Here is a 26,141-nt window from a genome sequence, read left to right on the forward strand (position 1 = left end):
CAGCACTTTTTATCTTACAAATTACCCTGTTTAAAGTGGGGAATGAGTTCAGGGCAAAAAAAAACTATTTTCAGTCAATGCTTTATAATGGCAAAAAATTAGGAGAATAAGAATGGCTTTAAATAAAAAGAATAGGCAGGATACATTTCCACAAGTCCCATTTATTGTGCTCATGTTTAAGAAATGTGCACATAGATGTATACTGCCCCTTTAAAGAAGATGAAGAAATATGAGAACATGGAGACGAGCCAAAGAAATTTCAGCTGGGCCTTTATAGTTAAACAAAATCATCTGGAAAAGGATGGAGCAGGGGAAAACTATGGATTTGGAAGCAGCTGTGGAAAATGTTAGCACTTAGCCCTGCAAGAAGAATAGTGTCCTGCTGCCTGCTCAGACTTGCAGCTAACATGCGCCTTTAGTGCAGATGAAGAAGCCCGTAGGCAATGTCACCTCTTCTCCTTGTGCACTAATAGTGAGAGTGTTTTAAAGAAGATTGGCCAGGAATGCAGACATTTTTTAAGGAATCCCGATTTAACCTTTTCAGCAACACCAGGGGTATTTTGCTGGCTTCATTTTTTAAAGGCACATGCTATAGTAAATTGCGTGATTTACAGCTGCACTTAATTTTCATCGTTCCCATTTAAACATAACCATTTCAAAAATAAAAATGTGCAGGTTTGTAATTTGTATTGTGCTATAAACTGTGCACCCAAGCACCAACTGTAAGCACTACCTAATACAATCTTAATGTAGGTTTCTTTGGTTACTATGGGGGAAACCACACGGCTACAACCTGTAGCACAAACTCCCCCCCATAAGAAACAACAGCATTTTCAGATTGTTAGCAGTAGTAGTTTACAACGCTTTCTATTTCATTCTAAACAACCTTTTACATGTCTAGTTGTAGCAAGCTACAGTATTTGCCATAGTGAACACGTTATTCTACTTTTATTCTGCTACATTTACATACCTCCCACCATTTGAAAAATAGAAAGAGGGACTAAAAGATTAACTGCGCATAGCACAGCAAAATTTTTTGACTTCATCCATTTTATAGCCACACCCCTGAAATACCACATCCATTATACAAAATTTGGCAGGTTATGAAAAGTTTGAACACATTTCTGAGGGTTTTAGGGTCAGGATTTATGTTATTACAGTTTTGCTAATGAAGATGAATTGCCCTTTAAGAGACCTGCTTATTTTAAATAGTTACAAATACCCTTTAAGCTGTGAGTCTCAGTTCTCCCATGAGACCGGCTTATCTTAAATAGTTACAATTGTATCTTTGCTTATCTTAAATAGTTACAATTGTAGCAGGTGCCGAGTATTCTGGGCTCTCTGCCAAAAGCCTCTTATTTAATTACATTTCAGAAACTTTGTATCTTTTTCTGGCTGTTCAGTGCAGAAATCAAAGAGAAGCTCGGGACATTTTAGTAACAATCCGGGACTGCGGGCTGAGCTGTCAAAATCTGGACTCTTCCGTGAAAAACTGTACAGTTGGGAGTTATAGAGTCCTATTGGCTGCACTAGACAGTTGCAGGCTGTTGTCAGACTGGGGTCAGCAAGCAGCAAGTTTGCTGGTATATACCATACTAGGAACCCAATATAATATTGGAATATTGGGACTAGGTTCACCTAATATTGATCAGGATATAAACAGGCCTACGGCCAATGTTTACTGCCAATGTGACCCTCGCCCAATGTGATCTTTCAACCTTTCCAATCAGTATTATCAAGGCATCAACACCAGATTTTTTCAGCAGCTAGAGGCTGACATCCTCCATGGGCTGCGCTCATGTGCTTCCTTTGTTCCCACACCTGGAGCACAGGGGACAGGGTGCACACCCCTTCATTTGTGCCGCCCTAGGCCCAGTCCTTCGTGACCTTGCCATAAATCTGGGCCTGCAAGGCCCAATTAGATAATAGTAATTGTAGCCATTTTTTAACCCACTCAGTACTAATAAGCTGTCAGCTTGGTCAGGAATTCCAAGCTGGCAGCAAATGTTGATCTGTGAATGGCCAACTTTAAACTCCTGAAACCAAGTATCTCATTGGCTGCGGGTTACTAGACCAGTGCTTACGTTTACTGATATTATCACATAAGCCTAATTGGTTAGCCTATGGATCAGAATAATCTGATAGAATCACAGTCCCTAATGCTTTATAGCAGTATTGCTATTTGGATTTATCTTGCTGTAGTAATATTTAAATTCAGTAATAAGTACTTCAGTCTCAGGATTTCTGAAGCTAACACGATTTCTCACATCTCCTCAGGGTACTATCTCTAGTAAGTTTAGACTAGAGTTTGTCTTTTGGTTCATTTGGGAGTATGCCAACCCAACTTGGAAAATTATGCAAGTGCAAAACTTTTTTTACATTATGTATAATGCCCAAAAAGGTTTCTTTGAATTAAAACGCCTTATTCACCACTGCAACTGTAGACACAACAAAAAAAATCTACGGAGGGGTCTGACACTCACTGCAACCTGTACCCCCCCACTGCACCCCACCCATTTGTGTCCCCCGTTCCCCTCCCACTAGCTCTCAAGTAGGAGAGTGTCTGACGAGCAGGATTTCTGAACAGCTATAAAGGAGACAAGTCTACTTTCTCTATAGTTACACCCAGTGTCAGACTGGGGTGTCCAGGGCCCACCGGGACTGTCACCTCAGGGCCCCCCAGGCCCCCACCTCAGTCGTGAGCTCCAGCTCCTCTATACCCAACCCCCATGCCACACATCATGCTCCTCATATCTTACCTCCTCCTTGAGGATGTAATCATGGGGTAGGGGGTCGTGGGCACCCACAGTTCCCAGCAGAGGAAGCAGGCCTGGATCGGCAGGGGCTGGGTATTTTCCTGGTGTCCCGCCGACCCAGTCTGACCCCGGTTACACCACTGGTGGACACACTAAAATAGATGCAACACTATTCACCTATTGATGCTGGGGAATCCTGAAGCTCCCATCACCCTGTACTTGGCGGAATTCCCACAGCATAGTACATCAATAGGTGCTGCAGACTTACACCCAGGGAGTTCAATGCTAATAGCATTTTTTAATGTACCACCAACAATGCAATCTCCACTCCAAGTATTGCAGTCACAAATGCAATCACAACCCCTGTGAGTTTCAGATGTCACCTCTCTGAAGATGTTATATGCCTAGAACTTCCCACACCAGTCAGTTGAACGGAAGAAGCTGCTCGGATGAGTAGTGAAATGTCTTCAATGATTACTCAGCAAGTCCAGTTGTTTTAGAATTATTTATACTAGATATACCATGACCTGGATAATTGAAAATCTTCATAGTCATTCACAAGAGCATGATTTTTGGTATATTGTGCGCAGCCACAGTGATGGTATAGTGTAATAGAAAAAATAATAGAATCTTGCTAGTTGTGCTGAACTACATCTCCCATCATGCACTGATAAATGAACAAGGGTTGTCCAGTATCAGATATTCGACAGTGTTATTTTATCACGATGTAAATGTTAACCTTCAGATCTGAATAATAATAATATTTTATTTAAGAGGGTCTCTCTGTGTGTTTTTTACTTAGATGTGCTTTGATTTCTCTGAGCTTCCCGGGGTCTTTTCTTCTGCTTTCCTTTCTCTCCCCCTTGCTTCTCCCTGTATGAGTCATAGGAAAACAATGATCCAGGCTGAACTTGTATCTGCGGCGGGCAATAGGAGTCCTGTGAGTACAATTTTCCTCCCTCCTAATGTACAGTATTTACAAGAAAGGCAAACACTCTTTTCCCCACTTCAGACAGGTATAGCCAGACCAGCTTAGCATTCTGACATCAATTGCTTTTTAATTCATGAAGTGAAAGGAATTATTTTTAGAAAGGTTATATGTGTCCCGGAGATAATTTACATCAGTGCAGGGTTTTAATATCTTGCCTCTATTAATGAGCAGAGTATTTAAAAGAAAAAAGCTGAGCAATCAAGAGTAAACAATAACATAGTGAAAACTTTTAGAAACTGTACAGGTTCTGTCAAAAGAAAACTACCCAGCCATAGAGATATTTAAAAAACAGATGTTATTAGTTAATGTTAGGTTTTCAGAGCTTTAAAGACAAAAAGCAATAAAATAATGTGCCCTAAATGGCAACAAACTATGCTGCAGTAATGTTTTCTTCATTTATTTTTTAAACATGACTGCCTGTTTTATTCTTCACTTGTAATTCAGGTCAAGTGATTTTGCAGCTGGAACTCGTGAAACATGAAGATGGATTCTACATCCATTAAATGTGTTAAAGGGAAAACAGGAAAAAAACACTGGTCCATATTGAGGCCACATTGCATGACTAAAAAGTACAGTCTGTAATTGCTATTAAAAGAAGGATCTAGGCAATTATCTGCACTGCTGGTTGTGATTATTGAACAAAAAAGACAGCTGATTAACATACCTGTGAAAAAGCATGCAAATGAAGTATCTGCTGGAGGAGAGCTACATCACTTCAATATTCAGAACCAGCAGTGAGGGCAGAGTATAGAAAGGAACAGACAGATACTACTTTCCTGAAGCAATTACATTACATTTACAATAAATGTACTTTTAAATCCTTACACACTGATGGTTACAAATATATTTTCTCTCATTAGGTAATATTTTGTTTTTGTGTTCACAACCCCTTTATACTGTATATGTTTTATATTCCCATAGCTAAGTTTTACCCCCAAACTGCCCCTGCCAGACATATGATATGTTACATTGCTTGAAGTTACAAAGACCGATGAGATTTTTGCTTTATTTTTGTAACTGGCAGTTGGACTAGGGTTGCAGCCTTTGACAGGCTGACATTCCTGACAGAGTGGCTTCAGGGATGGAATAAAGATGTTTAGGGATGTCATGGGTGGGACTGTGATGCAGCAGCACCCCATAAATTGGCCAATACAACTCAAAGTACACTCGGCAGACCCTCAAGTGGCGGTAAAATCAAAACAGCTTTATTTCACATTTTAAAATCCTGACACGTAATCATAGGTATACAATTGCAACACAATAAATGTAAAGCATTACAAAGAAATTGGAGCTGACATCATCGCTGATGTACCAAAATAACTCTTTATACAATACAATTCATGCAAAAATAAACTGTACTCGTCCCCAACATTAAAGCGTAATCATTTTAATGTTCACTTGATACATACATTGAAACTTTGTTGCCTGCATTAAAATAAATATTTGTATCTAATTTCATTAACCTTATCTATAAATATATAGAAATCTAATTCTAAATACATAAACCCTGAACATTAGCGTTTTATTGATTTTAGAGTTCTCTACTTAATCTAACGAGTTTCATTTGATTACTGTTATACAATCAAAATGTTAACCATTAAACATCAAATACTTTAAATAATATTTCATATAAAAGCACATGAATTTGCCTAACTGAGCATCATTTAGGGCACAGTCCTTCCTGGGTTTTAGACTTGTAATCCCGACAGGCAGTTTTAAACTGGACTGCCCATTCAAAATCCTAATTTGGACAGTAGGGCAGATTTACAAAGTTCTGATGTAAGACAAAATGTAATTATAAAGTTTTGGGGTATATGTTATCTTTATATTAAGAACTGTGCACGGGTCAATTTCCAAATGCTACATATAAATTAAAGACATGGCCACCTTCTTAATAAAAACATTTATTTTTGCATTTTATCCACAGCAAAAATTCATGTACAGCAATACATTCAAACACACCACGGTGCAGTGTCTCCCCCGGAGTCTGCCTACCTTGTGTTAGCCACTCCCTCCTGGCGCGTTTCGTGCTATTTGGCGCCTAATCAGAGGAGAAATGTATTAACTGTGGATAAAATGCACAAATAAATGTTTTAAGTAAGAAGCTGTGCATGTCTTTAATTTATATGTACAAGTACTGCTGCTAATAGATACCAATCAGGTCTTTGCTTTAAGGGCTGAACCACACGATGCGTCTTCTTGAGATCCAAAATGTCAGACCTTGTCACTGCGTGCATCCGACACGACTGTTGGATGAAGAAGCAACCTGCAGCGTTCGCAAACAACAGTCGTGTCGGATGCACGCAGCATGAAGGTCCGACATTTTTATTACTTACCTTATATTTGCCGCATCCGTCTCCTCGCATGTGCTTCCTCTCAGTGCATCGTATCTCAAGAAGATGTATAGTGTGGTCCAGCCCTGAATTTCCTCTCTCTTTTAGGTTTAAACGAAAGTTTTAGCTTACGATCCTTTTTATAAATTTTGATCCTTTTTATAAATTTTGATACTTTGTACTGGAGAATGGTATACAAATACTTTGTAATTATTGTATATATTGTTAATTTTTTTCAGATAACGAAACATGAGGACTACTGTGAACTGAGATGAATTTTTGATATGTGTAGAGTACTAAAGGATTGTTGTGTTCACTAACATGTATTGCACCTGAGGAAGGGGTTGTGCCCCGTAAGCTTGTGCTTTTGAATTTTCTGTGATCAAGGCAAAATTTACGAAAAAATTGTTGTGCTTCATCCTTACACGCATCATTGAAGGTATGTTGGACTTGGAAGCGTCCGGGATTGAATGCACCCTGTACAAGCAAATAATTAAGTGGTGTGCGGCAAGAGAATATTGTTGTCAGCCCTAATTTTGCAACCTGGAGCTGATTTACAAAAAATTTGACCAAGCTGACCCAGTGCATTTGCCAATAGCAACGATTAAGCAATTAGTTTTGAATAGTCTACTGCTGTTATAAATATGTAAGCCCCAATAACTTCAGCCTAAGGATACAAGGTAAGCAACTTTTTCATTGGTTTAAACAATACCAAATAGCTCAGCTTCAGTCTTTTATGACCTTCAATATCTTGTCCTTCTCTATTTCAGTAATGTCCCTAATGAACACTGACTCTTCCAGAAATGGCAGACCTCTCATTTTATTCACTCAGGAGACCTCTGCATTTTACAGTGTGTATTTGTTCATTAAGAGAGGTAAAAAACTTAGAGATAAATGGGGTTATGTAATTAAAGGCACTAAGTTTGCCCAGGGGCAGTAACCTATAGCAACCAATCAGCAGGTAGAATTTCCTGGTCACGTGTTTAAACGCAAACATATTATTGGTTGCTACTGGTTACTGCTCCTGGGCAAACTTAGTGCCTTTTATTACATGTGGGGGAAAGTGTAATAGATAAGCAAGAAGGGGTAAGAAAGGTGGGGTGCTGGACCAAACAGCACAGGTTAGGGTAAGAAGGTGCAATGTGTGAAAGGGTTTATTTTAAAAGATAAAGGAGAAAAGGGAAAATGTAAAATGAGAAAGTGCAACCCCTCCAGTTTCTGAACCAATATGAACCAGCTAATTATTTTTAAAGGGATTCTGTCGTAGGAAACCTTTATTTTTTTTGCCAAAATGCATCTGTTAATACATCTGCTCAAGCAGATGTTTCCATGAAATCATTGTTTCAAAAGAGCAAACTGATTTTTTTTTGGGGGGGGGACATGGGGCTAGACGTTATCAGTTTCTCAGATCCCCCAGTCATGTGACATGCTCTGATAAACTGCAGTCACTTTTTATTGCTGTGCTGCAAGTTGGAGTGCTGGCCCTTTCTGAAAGCACAGGATCAGGCACAATGATCTGAGATCGCTGCCTACACATTAATATTACAACTTTAAAAAAGATACACTTGTTGGTTTAGGAATACAACTTTATATGGTAGAGTGAATTATTTGCAGTGTAAACAGTGTAATTTACAAATAAAAACTACACCATCAAAATTATAACAGAATTCCTTTAAGCTTAAGGAGGTTGGAGAGGTTAAAACTGAGAAAAGGGAAAAAAGGGTGAGGGACAACAATAAATAACTGTTTTTATTCTGAGATAACAGGTTCTCAGTAACCATCACCATAGGAAATATAAATACACAGTGCAACCACAGAATTTGACAGCAAAAAAAAAACAGAACCTTGCATTAAATTCCCATGTTCAAGAACCCTACCTGCTTGTGTATGAACCATGCCTGCCAATATAAACTTCTATGGTATCAGCTCCTTGGAATCCCATGTCTCAGTTCTACCCACTTGCCCCCGGGCATTAACACATTTCCTGAACACACCTGCACATGGAAGCTTGCCAGACTCCTCAGCCACTAACCCTGTGGGCCATCTCACCACTTATCATTGTCTGATTATTAGGTCTCTGGAAGCTTCTTTCTAGGATGCAGAAGCACCAAATTTGTCAGTCACCTTGAGTCTCTGATCCATAGAAATATCATGGATCCTCTCTATTACCTTTTGTATTCTTCTATTTTGTTGGGTAGAAGAATAGAAAGGTTTGTTATGTGCATCTTAATCAAAGACTATTGTGGGTCCCGATTGCTGTTTTGCTTATCTTATAAATCCATTAAATGGAATGCCTAGACCATTACATGACATTTTTCTAGCACCTCAGTTCCACTGGTCACCCCTTGCCAGGTTTATGGTACTTTTAGGAAAGAACACTAGAGTGATTGATAAGCTGCATATGATGCCCTGCCAGCACAGGACAGGGAACCTCAGTACTGAAATAACTGCACAGTGGGGTTCTATATACCAACACTGTGTGTAGAGAATTCAGAGTTAAATCTGACCCTGTGATTTTTGGCCTCCCAATCCTTAGCTATAAATGTATATTCCTTGTTGCCAGCACCAGAAAATCTCCATCCACCCAATGCATATGGAATAGTGTTTAACCCAGCAGTCCCCACCTCCACCTCCCACTCCATGTCTCTGCATTCCTTTTAAGATAGAGCCTGGAAGGCTAGAGATCAATGTTAACTCCATCCATCAAGGCTGCAGTTTTATTGGAGCATAGAGATAGCCAAGGGGCTGTGTCACTCTGCAACATGTGAAACCTAAAACTCTTACTTGTGAGGTATTTTAAGGGGTAATTAATTTGTGCGATTTCAATGTTTAGAGCTTTGAAATTGTTATTTTACTAATTGAACGCAAAGTGAAATTGTACAAATACTCAAGGAAGCTCAGGGATAGACAAGAGAAAATGAAATGGAGGGAAAAATATAAATTTCCAATATAGTGTAGTAGGTTAGTTTGTTTTTTCAACACCCTTTTGTGTGAGGTTGCTTTTATCTACACATTCGCGTGAATAGCCAGCTCTTTCATTCAGCAGGATCCAGTGACATTCGTTTTTTATCCTTCTGTAATCCGCCACCAAAAATGGTTGGGTACTTACAGACGTTTTATATAGATTGGAGCATGTCAGCCATTGATATCGTCCAGATTCCCTTCCGGATTAACTAGAAGAGATGCGCTTCTAATAGTGTAAAATCGCTTTAATATACATAAATTTTTTTTTAAAAGTTACACTCATAAAACCAGAAATAAGGCGCTTGATAGTCTTTCCAGACGCTAGTGTGGTTGTCCAGTTTGCTGTGTTCCGGAACGGAGTCGCTTGGGCAGGTACCTCGTGTTTCACACAGCGTATGTCTTCCTGGACTCACTCTTGATGACAGCACTCCGCCCTGCCTGACGCGTTTCGTCACTTCCGACATCTTCAAAGGCTTCTATCGTTCCGGCAGCACATCTCCATAAATTGCACTGGTATTGCTGAAGAAGAGGATGCAAAAGTGAACTTCACCTTGTATCAAACAATGACCGAGGAAATTGCAAGGGGTGGTCTTCTCTGAGCATCTATCCTGTTTCTTCAAAAAGTATGAATAAATGCCATTTTCTATGCTGAAATCCAGCTGTTTAACAGTTTTTCTCTTTCTGTATCGTTTGTTTTTCTCGTGATAAACCTTTTTCTTCCTGAATTGAATCTGGCCCATAGTGTGGTGCCTTTTTGTCAAAAGTTCCCTATGCAATACATTTAGATAAAATGAAAAGAGAAGATTATTTTCTTTCTTTTCATAAGTTTTCGTCAGGTAACGGCCCATTAATATTGCTAGCAACACTTACTTTTTGCCATCATTTCTTAAAATGATTGGTAAGCAGATAAGATGCTTTGCAGGGTGGCAATAAAATCTGCCTATGGATGGCCAGTTTTAGAAGGATATTCTTTGTAAACTTGTGCCGCAAAACACATATCAATACAGTTTTTGACAAAAACACTATGCGAAAACGACAATAAAACAGTAACAGAAATTCGTCCATTTCTTGCATTCGCAAAAATCAACATTGCAATGAATTGAATTCTGAAAGACTTTGCATAACTTTTTGTAGGTAAAGACATATTTGGTTTATCATAACTTTAAAACATTGTATTGTATTTGGATGTCCAAGCTGCACCCCTCAGGCTGCAATTCAGCAAAAACTGGTGGGCCACCAATGGGGCTTTCCTGTGCTGATGTGTATTCCTGTGCTGATGAAATATGTAAATTGTTGTACAGTACGTATTGTCCTTGGTGTTTGAATTAAAGCTTTTTTTTTTTTTTACAAGAACACCCTCTGATGCTCTGGGCACAGGGACATTGCAGCCTGTGCCCACCTATAGAAACCAATCAGCAGGTAGCATTTACTGGTCATCTGTTTAAAAGCAAATATATATGAGTTTACTGAACCCAAAATGTTATGCCTCAGACCAGTCCAGTCAATGTTTTTTAAACTTTTCCCCATTGAAATGAACTGGTTAGTGCTGCTCACTATGTGCAGGGTATTTGCCCTTAAATGGATGCCCTAAAGACCTCCCTAAAGAACTTCTGAAATTTTTATTTTTCGGGGTAGTAGATAAATTCAAGCGACTCTAAAATAAGGAATCCACGAAGCAGGGGTGGAACAATGGTAATTCAACATGGACAGTACTCAGTGAGTAAGGAGCAGCCACGTCCTCTGTGCTCGGGGTTTTGCTGCAATGGGGGAGACATGTTGGAGCAGGTCTGTGTCTGGGCCGGAATGTGTGTCTGACAGTGGGGAGAAATATGAATATAGCTGGAGGGGGCTGCCTCATTCCCCAGCTGCACAGCCATGCCTCCCCCCTCTGCATCTCACTTAAAGGAAAGAGGGGAGGCTGGAGGTCTTCTCTCACACACCCATTACTGTAACACAATAGCTTCCCATTGTCCTGTCATGATCACTGTGTTCTCATGGACATGGGAAATGTTCAAGAGTTCTGGGGCTCCTCACTGCTCCCCAACTTCTCTCACTTTTCTCCAGAGACAGAGCCCAATCCCGTGAATCCATTATACTCCTCTCCTTCCCCTCTGTACAAAAGCTGCTCTGGAAAATCTCATCGCACAGCTGGTATTGTGGGATGTGGGGGGGGGGGTTGTATGACTGAAACAGGCAGCGCAGCAATGTGTTTGGGAGAATGGAAAGAATTAAAGCTGTAACTTTGTGGGGCTGTGTCTTCGTATTTACATGTGTGTGGCTGTGTGTTCATATGTGAGTGTGTGTGGCTGTGTGTTCATATGTTCATTTGTGGGGCTGTGTGTTTGTATGTATGTTTGTGGGGCTGTGTGTTCGTGTGTGTGCATGTGTGTGTGGCTGTGTGTTCGTATGTTCATTTGTGGGACTATGTGTTATGTGTACATGCGTGTGTGGCTGTGTGTTAGTATGTACATTTGAGGGGCTGTGCGTTCGAGTGTGTACATGTGTGTGTGGCTGTGTGTTCGTATGTTCATTTGTGGGACTGTGTGTTATGTGTACATGTGTGTGTGGCTGTGTGTTTGTATGTACATTTGTGGGGCTGTGCATTCGAGTGTGTACATGTGTGTGTGGCTGTGTGTTTGTATGTACATTTGTGGGCCTGTGCGTTCGAGTGTGTACATGTGTGTGTGGCTGTGTGTTGGTATGTACATGTGTGGGGTGTGTAGGGCTGTGTGTTTGAATGTAAACTTTTGGGGCTGTGTATATATATATACATGTGTGGGGTGTGTGGGCTGTGTGTTGGTATGTATGTGTGGGGCAATGTGTTTATATGTACCTGTGCATGTGTGGGGCTGCCTTAGTTGGTGTAAGGAGAGGTAGACAGTGGGGTTGCCACCTTTTCTAGAAAAACATGTCTTCTATGCCTCCTTATATTCGTCCTCCTTATAAATAACATTGGCATCAAGCAGCATTTTTACAGGCCAGGGTGATACAATAGCTGTCAGGTGTAACTCAACAAGACAGGTAACCTGCAGCAGGTAGGACCCAGATAACTCCAGCAATGAGCCCACCAGCACCACCCCAAGCACAGCAATGTAGCTTGGGGAGAACCACTTTGGGAAGGGGGGAAAGAGACAGTTATTTTTTTGACTGGTGTCCACGTCTTCAGAAGAATGGAACTAATTTAACAACAGCGCTTCGTCATCACTTCCCTTGTCCTGCCAGCATCAAGCTGAGGAGATGGGGAGAACAAGACCTCCCGCCAAGGGTGCGGGTGGGCGGAGCTGCGGGCGAATGCGCTCTGCCATTGGCTGGGAGGCTCCCGATGACTCGCTGCAGAGGGAACCTCCTGCCGAATAAATGGGTGCAGACTGTTTCATGCGATTAGAGTCGCGGGCGGCGGGTTTGCTGAAGTTTGGAATTACCCGTTAAGAAGTGTATGAAAGCACAGCGCAAGCCTTAAGAACCACAAGGAGTCTGCATGACTAGCCGCTAGCCATGCTCAGCTTTGTGGATATGCGGACTGTGCTGCTACTCGCAGTCACCCTATACCTAGCAACATGCCAATGTAAGTGCCCGCTGTATGTATGTATGTATGTATGTATATGTATGTATTAATGTATGTATATTTATGTATGTATGTATATGTATGTATTAATGTATGTTGCCTATACAATAATGTATCCCAAATAATTACTCGCTAAAGTGCTGTCTGGGTGTCCAGCTGCACCTCCCACCAGTGTTTTCTGGGAGTTATAGTCCAACATTAGCTAATAAAACCCATTAGTGGGTAGGGGAGTAGGTGGGTGTATGGCCCTAGTTTGGGCAGTAGGGTGTCAGCTCAGGGCAGTGGGAGATGCAGCTGGGACGTTATTGATGTCAAACCCCAGGGATGCACAGAACAAAAGTTTTTGGTACTTGGCTCCTCTTGGAAGTCAGGGCGTTGCACTTGCATTGTCTCTGCCTCAAGCCATAGAGCGGGCGCCCTCTTGTGTCTCTTACACGACACTGCACTGGGACCTTGCGCTGATGCTTCTTGTTCCATATATGGACACATCAGAGTGGCTTTTCTTTTTTTAATATCGGATGTTTGATCAAATGACTCCACTGAGACTTCTTTTTCTATAATAACACACGTACATGGATGGCCTTGATTCGTGTGTTTTTTTTTTACATATCCCTGCAAAATACAAACAAGATACAAGGAAAAACAGAAATGATTGGCAGAGAGAGAGAGAAAAAAAGTAGTAGAGATGTTTAGAGAGGCTGCTGGGTAGAAAAGCTAACAGCCCAGAATGATTTTTCTATTAAATTACTATATTTATAATATATAACCCCCATGGATTCCAAATGTTTTTCAACTTAACTTAACTTAAATCACTATATTTATAATATATAATATGTTTTTGAAATGTTTTTCAACTTAACATAACTTAACTGTCAGTGTTAAGTTATCATATCTGTGCCATTAGATGGGACCTCTGCTACTCCCCCCCCAATTTTCTGCCTTGTTCTTTTATAGAGGCTTATGTCCTCTTTTATAGAGGTCTGTGTCCAGTCTCACCCACTATGTAATATACAGAAATTTACATTATACTTAGAGTGTCTTTAAATGACAATGTACAGGGACAACCCAATGCTGTAGCTCTTAATGGGCATTTTGCCAGACATATCTTTACCCCCTGCTAAACTGCCAGGTGGGCTAGCGTTGCAATGACCATGGAGATTGGCTGCGCCCACTGGTGGCCAAATCTCATAATAACATTGAGTTTTCCTTAAAGGGGGTTGTTCACCTACAAATAACTAGTTGTTTTCAAATAGATCACCAGAAATAACGACTTTTTCTAATTACTTTCTATTTTCTATGTGTCACCGTTTTTCTAATTTTGAATTGTAAAGTGTCATTTTTCCCCTTCTAAAGCAGCTCTGGCAAAGGGAGTCGCCGACCCTGTAAACTGTTCTTAACTGATACATTTAGTGGATACATTTCTTGTCTTTGTCCCTGCTGAGCAGAATCTCTGGGTTTCATTACAGAATTGATACAATAGTGGCAAATACTCCAGAGATGCTGCTGAGAAATGTATCAACTACATGTTGCCAAATTGTAACAGTTCAGAGTCTGCACCTGAATTACTGAGCTGCCAGATTCAAACACCAGAGACAGGAACATTCAACTTTAAACTTACATTTTGGAAAAACAGTAAAAAATAAATAATGGGAAGTAATTGAAAAAAGTCTTTATTTCTGGGGAACAATCTGAAAACAACTGAACTAAAAAAAAAGTGTTTGGAAGGTGAACAACCTCTTTAATAATAAGTTTCCGTTTGCCATTAGAAACATTTGTACAAATGATGCCACTTTTTGATTTTTTGTGATTAATTATTGTAGTGGAAATTAAAGTAGTGTAATTTCACTACTCCATTTAAGTACAGGTCCCATAAAAGGGTATTCATTCCTTCTGGTTGCTGGCAGATTCTTATTTAAAGCCCACTGCATTATTAAATATATCAATGAATTTATGTAGTGCAAATAGAACAGCAATAATCACTGATAAGTGCAAGTACAGTTTGCATTAAGGCAGTAACGCGTCAGGCTGTAGACTGTGGGCTTAGTATATTTTAATCATGTTATAATTATAATTGTAATATTTTGCAGTGCGGAATGTTTTTGTGATTTTCATAGTAACTCATAGAAACCAATCACCTATTAGCTGTGGTCAGCCCAGTGATGCTAGGCTAATAAAAGCAAACTTCTGATTGGTTCTAGCAAGGTGTATTGGCTACATAATCCAGCAACATGTTGCTGAGTTTCGGGCAGCCCAGGGGTTACGCTGCTTACAATATCCAATGTCTTTGTTGCTGTTGAACCAATATAGACTAACAGCAAGTGTCCTTTAAAGAATGCTGGGAGTTGTAGTGCACAGTGGAAGCCAGGACAGACTACAGTACAGATCTGAGGAATATAACCATAGCAAAATAACATTTTAGCCTTTAATATAAATATCATGATCACGGAATGATTACATTTATATTTTAATTTGGGGATCATATACTCATTTTATTTCTTTTTTTTTCTTCTTCTTCCTATTTTTGTGGCTTCCTCCTCTCCAGCTGTAAATGAGGTCAGTATATTTTCATTCTTTTTTACCCACTTTGCCTGGCCCGCTTTCCTGCAATTGCGTTTATTTACCTAGTGTAACTGAATGAGTGTGTTATTGTAAGGACTTATCCTGTTAGCAGACTCCATGCGGCATGAGCCCACCCAGACTTCCTGAGTGGGCCGGCTTTCCATGTGGGGCTTCCCTCATAAGGGGGTCAACATGGCAAAGTCACATATTCCTGATGGGAAATCTGGGAACCAAGTTCTGTTCAGCACAGAGTGGACTGTACTATGAGAAAATAAGGGAAATGTGGATTATTACTGCCTATGGATAATCTCAGGGCTGGATAAATCCCGATCGGCCGAAATGGATTTTATTCCTGAAATTGAGGACACTGATATATATATATATATATATATATATATATATATATATATATATATATATATATATGTATTTCTTCCCATTGAATGGGTTTCCAGATTGCTCACTTTGGAATGATAAGATAGACATTCTTGGAAAAATCTGCTTGCAGAGACATTAAGCAATAGATGCAATGCAATGCCTGTGTTATGTAATGGAAACCATGTGTCAGTACAGAGCAATGTCTGTGGAATTTATTAATTTTAGATTTTTTTTTTCTTTGTGTTTCTGTTCCATAGGTTCAGAGGGTAAGAACTTCTTGTGTTTGTGTTCTGTACTAAAGCGTGCATGCTGGAATCTGATTACTAATGTGTACTAGTGGACTTTTTAGGGTGGTGGGTGGTAGTGGTAGCAATATGCACATCACAGAGTAATATAGATTACTCAGACCTCTAGATGTCGCTGAGCTGTAGTTCAGCAATAACCGGAGGGCTGGGAATCTCTAATACTGAAGGTTGGAAGTTTCCATTCTATGCAAAGGAATGTTGATTCCTCTCTAGTTAGTATGTATGGTAGGAATAGGAATGCTAAGCAGGGAAATATTACAAGACATGGAGTTTGCCATGGTGTAATGTCACCAGTACCCGTCAGGGGTAACTCATGTACTAGGAGCTGCTTTAAGGCTGCCTGTTTAGCTACAGAGCAAAAGAATCATACTGGGGCTAAAAGCAGCCCTTCTCAATTGCAAGGCATGCACTGTGTACCTTCTTATAAGAGAAGATATTCTCATGTTTTATGCTATACACATGTAGATTTCTTCAACCTGTACTAGGAATATACCAAGCACCCCTGCCTCTTCTGGTGGCATGTCTTCCATATATGTTATTGATAATACAGGGCAAGGTTTATACCTGTGGCCCTACATATATTACAGAACTACAGCTTCCAGTAGCCTTTATCCATTGAGGAATTTTTGATTGTAGTTCTGCAACATCTGGAGGGCCCAAGCTTGTCTAAGATTCTACTTCTTACATAGTACTAGCAAATTCAAGTAGGTCGCACTTGTAGTTTTCTATCTGTTTGGAACCACAACTAACATTACCCTTCATGGCTGATTTCTAATTCTACACCAGCTGGAGGGTCACAGGATCATCACAGGGAGAAACCCTATGGAAATGGATTAGTATATCCACCAAAGAGTATCTCCAAATCTATTTGGTTACATATGAAGACCTGTTGTTCATAATGCTGGAGTAGATCTAAGCCAAGAGAGAGAGAGAGACAAGTCTAGTAAAGAGAAAGGCAACTCTAAATAAGTTAAGAGAACAATGTTAGACAAGACATGCAAAGCGAGAGTCAACTCTAGATGTGACTTGCTAAGGGAGAGTGAAGACTAGCTGAAACAAAGACAACATTAGGTAAACTGAGCTAGGGATATAGCATTTGACTGTAGGTGAGTTGTGATTCAGTAGCAGCTGGAGGGCCCCAGGTTGAATGTCTCTATATATATAGGCATTGTTACTGGGATAATACAGGACAACTGCATGTGCTTGGTGATGTAGCAGCTTCCAATGCATACAGGGATACAGGGAGACCCAGTTATTGAACTACAGATCCCAGCATCCCTCTATAGCCAAAAGCTGTCTGTAGATTGGGGACTTACAAAGGCAGGAGGCGGGAGCTAGAAGTGCTTGGCTGTTATTGTAATGTCTGCATTCTTGGTATGAACAGCGAGTAAGTGTGTTACTTCCCCACAGGGGCCCAGAGGAGACAAAGGCCCACAGGGAGACAGGGTAAGCAATGCTGCTCTTTTATCCTCACTGCTACGGCAATAGGAAAACTGTCAGTAAACACCAGTTACACGTTATACACATAATTACATTCATTCTTTTACTTGTTATTATTTTATTTCTTTTTTATGTGTACATTCTTTACCAAATAAAATAACATATTGCCTCGTTTAGAGGCTTTTTTTTATGGAAAATTTAATTTGTTCTGTCTAATAAGCCTGTAACCAACCATTTATTAAATATGTATATTTTTTTTTGTTTTATAATTATAGTTTTTTTTTTCTGCAAAGTTGTCATTTGTAAATGGAGAATTGTGAAATAAAATTAAACTTTTCCACTGGTGGTCTATGTGATTTGTTGGCCAAATCGGTCAACAGAGACTTTGTTTTACTCACGCAATCATTAGTTCTCGTTGGACATACCGGTATGGGATCCGTTATTTGGAAACCCGTTATCCAGAAAGCTCCGACATACGGAAAGTCATCTCCAGTAGACTCAATTTTATCCAATTAATCCAAATTTTTAAAAATGATTTCCTTTTTCTCTGCAATAATAAAACAGTACCATGTACTTGATCCCAACTAAAATATAATTAATCCTTATTGGCAGCAAAACCAGCCTATTGGGTATATTTAAGTTTACATTTAGTTTAGTTTTTTTAGTAGACAAAGTATCAGGATTAAAATTACGGGACAAGATCTGTTATCCAGAAAACCCCAGGTTCCGAGCATTCTGGATTACAGGTCCCATACCTGTATTATTCCTCCAAGGGTCAATATTTACTGGCACTGCTTAAATATATGTACTGTATATCTGGCAGTTCCTCCAAGCTTCCCGCATAAAACTTGCCTTGTGCCCATTGTCATGGTATTTAAAATGAACATGGATGGCTAGTTATATTGAATTGCAATGACCAGCAAATGGCTCCATCTGTATATGGTGGGTAATATATTTTTGCCAGATTCCATCTGATGAAACAATTTCAACTGGGAATCACCACTGATGCCAATGGGGAAACCTGGAAATTAATTAGGGGACAGGGTTTGTTTCATTGTATTGAATGTGCCTCTTTATTCTATATGGAACATTCTGTAGATCTTGGTAACCAAAGGTTTAATTGAGTTAAATATCAAGAAAATAGTGGCTCTGTACAAGGCCATAGACACACATAATGATGCGTCTTAATCCAGGTCGGTAAGGAGGATGCAAATTCCATTAATAAAAGATTATCATTTTAAATCCAGGGACCAGCAGGTCCTCCAGGTAGAGACGGCATTGATGGAGAACCAGGCTTACCCGGACCCCCCGGCCCCCCCGGCCTTGGCGGAGTAAGAAATTCTTATTTTTATACTATATATAAGATTCCAGCCATTGGAATAAATTGCATGTAGACAATAAAAAGCCTGGTAAATCTGGTATATAGCCAAGGCAACATTCAAGCATGGTTTCTCAGGTGTATCATAATCATACATTTTGACACCCCACACCATGTTCTTTTCCCAAATCTATGACTAGTTCTGGTCCAGTCACTGCACCAAGGCACAGCAAGTTACCTATTATTCTCTGCTAATTAAAAATATCTCTATTCAGTTTTCAGTCTGCATTACTACTTGAGCTCTATCTTGTCCCCTTTAACATGGCCAAAGGTTCTCTCTAATTCACATATTACAAGATATGTGATTAGTCTGAGATCTAGGACATACTTCTTAAACCCCCTGACATTGAACTCGAACACCCCATTGAATTAATAGGTCCTAAAAAATTAATGAGCATTACATACAGTGTTATGTAGTGAAAGTTAATGGGACACCAATCCTTAGTAACTGGGCCCATTAGTGTCTATTTGCCAATCCAAATTATGAGCCTTTCCCTGTAAATTTTTCATGGAAATATTCTTTATGTGTATCTGAACAAAAAAGCAGTTTCTCTTTTAAATTATTTCACTCATTAAGCTATACTCAATGGAAAGGGTAAGGGGGAGTTAAAAAAAAAAAAAATATAATAACCCTGCGAATTTGGGAAGACACATTTTATGTTTTAGAACAAGTCTGATTCTGCCATTAATGTCACTGATTTTGTCTTTGTAGAACTTTGCTGCTCAGTATGACTCATCCAAATCTGGCGGAGAACCTGGCCCTGCTGTAGGTTACATTTTGACATTCATGTTATAGATTATATAATGTTTTTTATTATACCGTGAACATCACATACACATATTATTGTATTCATACATAGCTGAAATCCTAGGCTTGGCTGGCAAATCAGCATTGTGGCACACAATTTAGTCTGTGATCATAAATGACAAAGCCATGTCTATCTTATAGCTATTACTCCAGCTGTGCAGACAACCTGTGGTGAGAAAAGGAGACTACTGCCCACAGTGCACCATTTCTTTATTAAGTTCCTTGGTCAAGTTGAATGTTTGCAACCAAACTAGCTAACCGTTGCTTTATGTGTAAGGGCCTAATCTATTCATTTGAAACACATGTTGTGTGATCCTATTAGATATATATGTTCTGGGCTGAATGCCTGCTATAGACACCAGGCCAGCACCCAGATTCCATTATAATCCTATACTTTGTTTTAGTTCACTGGCCATCTGATCTGAATCACACAGGGATCTGAATGTGTGGTCATGCTTAGCTTATCTCCAGCTCTCACAGGAAGTACACCATTTGTTGATAAGCACATATGATGCAAAGCTCCTTTCTAAAATCATATCCCATACTGAAAGTATCCAACAGAGAATTATTATTTGTGAAAACAACATACACATAATACATATTGTAGGCTAACAGACAAATAATTCATATGCAGCATAATATCCAAGGCTATAACTTCAATACAAAACAACCATAATGTATATTGTTATATGTGTTCACTCCAAATCTCTGTATAGTTGACCTGAACATTTGGAATATCTAACTAGCAAGATCTTCCAGACCTTGTCCTAACTTGTCCTCAGTTTTGGCCTCTTGTCATTCCTCTAATGGACACACATTTCATTTGCTTTAATGGTCATTAAGGGATAGAAGACCCCAATAATAAAGCAAATGCAAAGTGTAAAAAAAACTTGTGCAAATTGCCATGTTTTATTCCACAATGCACTATAATTAATCAGAAATTCAGTACTGTTTGGTTCCTAGTTGTATGCCCTTCTTATGATAGAGAGCCCTATACTATTCTATATGTAGAATTTAGAATAAAATCATTGCTTAGTCATTATTGTTCTCTGATGCCCGTAAGGCATAGACAGATTACAAATAAATGTATCTGCAAGTATAATCAAACATTTACTGACAGTAGAGATTTAATGATCAAATGTTCTCTAAAAAATAGTGTACTACCTTCATTCATCTCTACAATACTGACCGCTACCAAACTTCACCAAAAACACACCACACAGAATATATATCATATATTCAGATTGAGGTAGTATGTAATCATAGAACTACTGCTTAGGAGAAGAAAGGAGAATGTGTTCAAAACTGCAGAGTGATACAATTTATGGAGTTTGATGTACATTGTTACAGTTTTCAGCCCTTGCTTTACACTTATATGTCTTTCAATGATGCCGTTTTTATAATGCAGCATTTAATTTATTTTGCAGGGTTTAATGGGACCAAGAGGACCCCCTGGAGCACCCGGATCCCCTGTGAGTATTAATCAAGCATTTACTTGAGCGCTGTTATATGATGTGTATTAAGCTTTTCAGTGAGTGGATGTTACAGCCTGGCCTTTAATCTTCATACAAGACTGATGTGTACCTTATGCCTCTTTTAGGGTGCTCAAGGCTTCCAAGGACATGCCGGTGAACCTGGTGAACCTGGCCAACCTGTAAGTCATGTAAAACTGTGTTATGACAGTGACATTTTGGGTGCTTATAAAATATCATATTATTAACATCATATTTCTGTCTCCACAGGGTCCTGTAGGATCTAAAGGTCCAACTGGTCCCCCTGGAAAATCCGGTGAAGATGTAAGCTGGTGCAAAATAACAATGTTTTATAGGTTTTTAGGGTATGAATGTGTGGCTTTAGGTTTCCAGGAGACATATAAGGGCCTAACACTGTAATCAGCACCTGTTGAGTGGGAGCAGCGTGAAAAACAAAAATATTTTGTTGTTGGGCCCGGTAACATGGTAAATTATATACAGCATAAGAAAACATCACATTCCTTATCCCCTATTCCATGTGCTACAAGTGGCCCTTGAAGACATTTTCATGTCCCCAGGCTTATCATGAACCCCTTGACACCCCTGTATGATATTATACATTACACTCAACAAGTTGGACCGCAAAGTCAGTTTTTTGCATCACCCCAAGGTTTATTATGTAGCCTACTGCAAAATAGTATAGTTTTTTTGACCTAGTATGTGAATAAATAAAAACCTTTGTTTTATTTATTTTTAGGGTCACCCTGGCAAATCTGGAAGACCCGGTGAGAGAGGAACTGTTGGAACTCAAGTAAGTAGATGTGCCCCTTTAGTAATAATTTAAAAATGCACCTTTTATACAATAAGAATTTGTCCAAACAATTCAGTGCATTTTCCATATACTGTATTTTGGGACTTCAGATATAAGTGTCTCTTTATGATGTCCAGTAAGCAGAAGTTCCCAGGCTGAAGAGCAAGAGAGCTCACCTTAGTGTTAATACAGATAGCACTTCTACCTGGGAAGTGGCTGCACCTGGTACTAAATGGTGTGAGGTGAAGGGCAGACCTGGGCCAGCCAAAAAAATAGGCATACATAATGTATATACATGCATGTCCTTACAGTCTGCTATATAGCAGACAGTAGGTGCAGGGCACTGTTGTGGCCTCCTAACTTGCATGTCTCAGTTCTGTGTATTCGTAGGGGCAGATAATTAAAATTAATTTAGGAACCCTTTGCAAAGCTATTCCAGTCAGATAGCTGGCATTAGACAAAAGGCAGGGATGCTTATTGAAAAAGACAAATCCATCAGTGCTATTATTATAAGGCTCATGGCACTTGGGTCCTTTCTTCTCATCAGAGAAGCACCCGCATCTGCCCCTTCAATTTTACTGGAATCTGAAACATCTGACAGAACCAATACTGGCACATTTGAACCAAAAGAAAAAACTTACTATGGTATTTTTGGGTTAAAAAGCACTAGTACTAGTGTTGTCATGCATTTCCTTTTTAAAACAATCTGAGACGGCTGGGGCGCCAACACTTCAGCAGAGAACATGCCTCATGTGCTATAAACCATAGACTGATTTATAAATTACTAATGAGAAGGGAGGATGAAGTTGAAAGTCCCACTGGCCACACTTAAAATATTCCCAGATATGCCAGCCCAAATAAAAAAAAAATGGAGCCATATTTACTAGGTCACATAAAATTACTATTTGAATATACCATTCATTAAAAAAATGCATAATACACCAAGCACTTAGGTCAACCTGTTTCTGACTTTAATGTATTATGACATTATATGTATAATGTATATATTGCCTTTCAGGGTGCACGTGGTTTTCCTGGAACTCCTGGTCTCCCTGGATTTAAAGGAATTAGGGTAAATTTTATAAATATTACCAAAACTGTCAAAAATCTAATCCTGTAGATGTATGCTTGGAAAGCCCTCAAGATCTAGAGCAGAACAACATTACCATGTGAAATTAATTAACTATTTTGGATTTGGGCATGTTGTCATATAAACCATATTGCTTGGATAAAGGAATGCTATTATATGAGCCAAAGATTTTTGCTTTTGTCTGGCAGCTTGCTTGGATCCAGACATGCTCTCATGAGAGCCATTTGTTCGTATCCAGGCATGCTGTCCGATGGTTAGTGCTGGATGGTTGCATGAAAGGCTAATGCAAGATGCCTCACTAGACCAGGGTTCCTGCACTAATGCAGAAGATATGTATTAAATGTATGTTTTAGATTATGAGCCCTTTTACATTGATACTTAATCTAACATACAGTATAGATACCCCTGATGTAAAACTTTATTAATATATAACATGTGAAAAATTCAAGTGCCAGTGGTCCTAGTAAAAGCTCATGGCATTTCAGAAAAAGGTCCAAGCCCCATTTAGCTATTGCAAAACACTCAATGTCTGCAGACTATGAAAGTTGTTTAGAGTATTATACAAGTTTCTTTCTGCCACAAAGGTGTAACTACACATTCCCAACAAATCACAGCAAGTTTTCCCCAGTATGTCCTCTGGGTTTTCTATGAGGCCCCTTTGTGTTCCAATTACATTGATGTAGCAATAACAGAAACAGAACAGAGTATGAGACATGACCATTTTCTAATAGAAGTTTCTGAGCTATGTGAATATATTATTTTAATTTTTCTCTTGTTTTTTCTTGTTTAGGGTCACAATGGTCTGGATGGTCAGAAGGGAGCCCCAGGTGTTGCAGGTGTCAAGGTAAATATCTAATCCAGATATCCTTATCCATTACCCGAAACATTTCTCAATTGCATAGGCAGAGAATAATATAGGCAAAGGCACTGTTAACAATTTTTCATTGGCATATTTCAGCCAGCAGAGGGATGCTTAATGCCTATCTGTGTCCCTGTGATTCACATTTCACTGTGGAACAGACGTTATCAAGCATTTCTGCATGCCCCACTTACTCTTATATATAAATACCTGGACATAAGTGCTTGGAGGTGTAACCTACCACTCTATATTACTAACCAATTAGATCAGATGGAGGGTCATAAGATTACAGACATTAATAGTGTTTTTGAGTTTGGAAGATACAGTCTCATTGCACTATCATAGGGTTCTTCTTTTCTAGAAGATAACCCCCACTTCAACGTTGAAATAAAGATTAAATGATACTTGGCCAGGCATGTGTGGCACCTCAGTGCAGTTTTGACAGACCACTGTGCTGTTTCAGTCAGCCTGTCTGTCTCTTATTTAATTCCTGTCAAATCAGCTAATATTTGAAATTTGGCTTTTACCAGCCTAGAAGTTCCAACAGCATGCAGCTTCCTCTAAAGCATTGTAAAAGCATTGAAAAATCAAATGCCCGTGTATCTTATATCAACACAATGAAATATAATTAACTAACAGAACAGAGTTACTAATATTATAATATTGTCAGGGTTTTCTTAATCAGAAACTGCAGGGCCAGGCACTGTAATATCCTGTGTGGATTTTTGCCGCAATTATTTTAACTCAGTTCAACATTGGATGAACCAATCCAAAACTAATAGATATACAAGTGTATCATAGAAGTGATATGCTTCATATAAAACAATTAGAAAGTCAGTAATAAAATCCGAAAATAACAATATTCCATAAACTATATGAAATGTGTTATCTAACATTAATACATTTAATCTTTTTTACATTTATAGGGAGAAACTGGTGCTAATGGTGAAAACGGATCCCCCGGTCAGGCTGTAAGTACTTATTTCTGATATTCGCATAACCAGTATGGATATGTACATACAGGGTGGCATATTCATAAAGGAGATGTTTGGGAAAGCTATTGTACAACATTTTCTGTTCAGGAAGGGTACAATCCCTTAACTGAATTGCAAATAAAGTAGCTACAACTGAAGGGTCCTAGCAGACATTATATAGAAGATGGAGGGAGACGATAAAGAGAAGCAGGAGAGTTGAACTCATCTATGGACATGTGATATAATAGGGTTTAGAAAGGCAGCTCAAAAATTAGAAAAAACAGGAGGTGAATAAAGTATGGAAAAAGAGTAAATATTATGTATATGCAATAGCCAGTTCTGATATTTGATTTATAAATTAAGATTTTTTTTTCTTCTAAGGCCTAATAGCTGGTTTCTCAATTTTATTCTCTATTTTTAGGGTGCACGTGGTCTCCCAGGTGAAAGAGGGCGTGGTGGACCTCCTGGCCCAGCTGTAAGTGCATTTCCCACAACACTGAAATACAAACCATATATTTTTACCACTTAAAAATGTACCATGGTAAAAAATGCAACAAACAGAGGTGTATCCATATTCAAAAGAAAGACTTTAAAACAGAAGAGCCTGTAATTATGGATTACTTCTCATTATCTGTCATGCAACAAGAAACTGAAATATGCGCAGAATGAGATTTCTATATAGAAGGATTTGCATCATGGGACATTAAGCATATTCTCTATTTATAGCATCCATTTTGTGTATCCTTAGGGTTCCCGTGGAAGCGATGGCAGTGGAGGCCCCACCGGCCCAGCTGTAAGTAAACGTTTGCCTTTTCCTCTTCCCAAATCAAGAAAATCTAGAATATTGTTGTGTTCATCATGGTAGCTGACTAATTACAGCAAATAAATTCTCTAAGCAAACTGGAAATTTGTATGAAGTGGTTCAGCGGCACAAATACTGAATCATAATAACATGACTTGATTGTTAAAATAAATCGTACAGCAAACACATTGCTAAAAATAGAATTGTTGTATTGTTGTAATAGAAATGTCTACATAATCCTTAACATTTTACATATTGTATTTTTTTAGGGTCCTATTGGTTCTGCCGGAGCTCCCGGTCTTCCTGGTGCTCCTGGTGCAAAGGTAAGTTAAACAGTACGCCTTATCTCTTGTTTATTTCCTGAACAATCTTGATGAGACCTGGAAGTGATTATTATGATCCCATATACTAATATGGGCTGATGTGAAGGACTAAATCAGCAGTTAATATCTACTGCCTATGTTTTAAAACTGAGAAGAAATATTATATACTTAACCCATTAGCCCAATCTCAAATTTTCTTTAAAAAAGATGCTCACTTAATATGCCACTGTTTTTAAACATATTTTATACCATTTTTCACAACAGAAATTAGCTGCCTGAATTTTTCCCATTCCCCCATTGCTTACACCGGGTTTAGAGTGGTGTAAAATAACA

General features: G+C 39.0%; 1 protein-coding gene across 3 annotated transcripts in view; it reads left to right on the forward strand.

Moving 5' to 3' along the window:
- Positions 1–12,416: 12,416 nt before the first annotated feature.
- Positions 12,417–26,141, forward strand: part of col1a2.L (collagen type I alpha 2 L homeolog) — a 37,863-nt gene continuing 24,138 nt past the window's right edge. The window contains exons 1-16 of one of the 3 annotated variants that reach the window (XM_018266288.2): positions 12,417–12,609; positions 15,152–15,162; positions 15,804–15,812; positions 17,262–17,297; positions 18,539–18,622; positions 19,382–19,435; positions 20,905–20,949; positions 21,078–21,131; positions 21,220–21,273; positions 21,707–21,760; positions 22,779–22,832; positions 23,641–23,694; positions 24,636–24,680; positions 25,105–25,158; positions 25,432–25,476; positions 25,755–25,808. In XM_018266288.2, the coding sequence (XP_018121777.1) occupies positions 12,540–12,609; positions 15,152–15,162; positions 15,804–15,812; positions 17,262–17,297; positions 18,539–18,622; positions 19,382–19,435; positions 20,905–20,949; positions 21,078–21,131; positions 21,220–21,273; positions 21,707–21,760; positions 22,779–22,832; positions 23,641–23,694; positions 24,636–24,680; positions 25,105–25,158; positions 25,432–25,476; positions 25,755–25,808 (777 nt within the window). In that variant the 5' untranslated portion in view covers positions 12,417–12,539. 3 annotated transcript variants of the gene reach the window in all.

The sequence above is a fragment of the Xenopus laevis genome, chromosome 6L, assembly GCF_017654675.1.
Source record: "Xenopus laevis strain J_2021 chromosome 6L, Xenopus_laevis_v10.1, whole genome shotgun sequence".
NCBI classification, from domain to species: Eukaryota; Metazoa; Chordata; class Amphibia; order Anura; family Pipidae; genus Xenopus; species Xenopus laevis.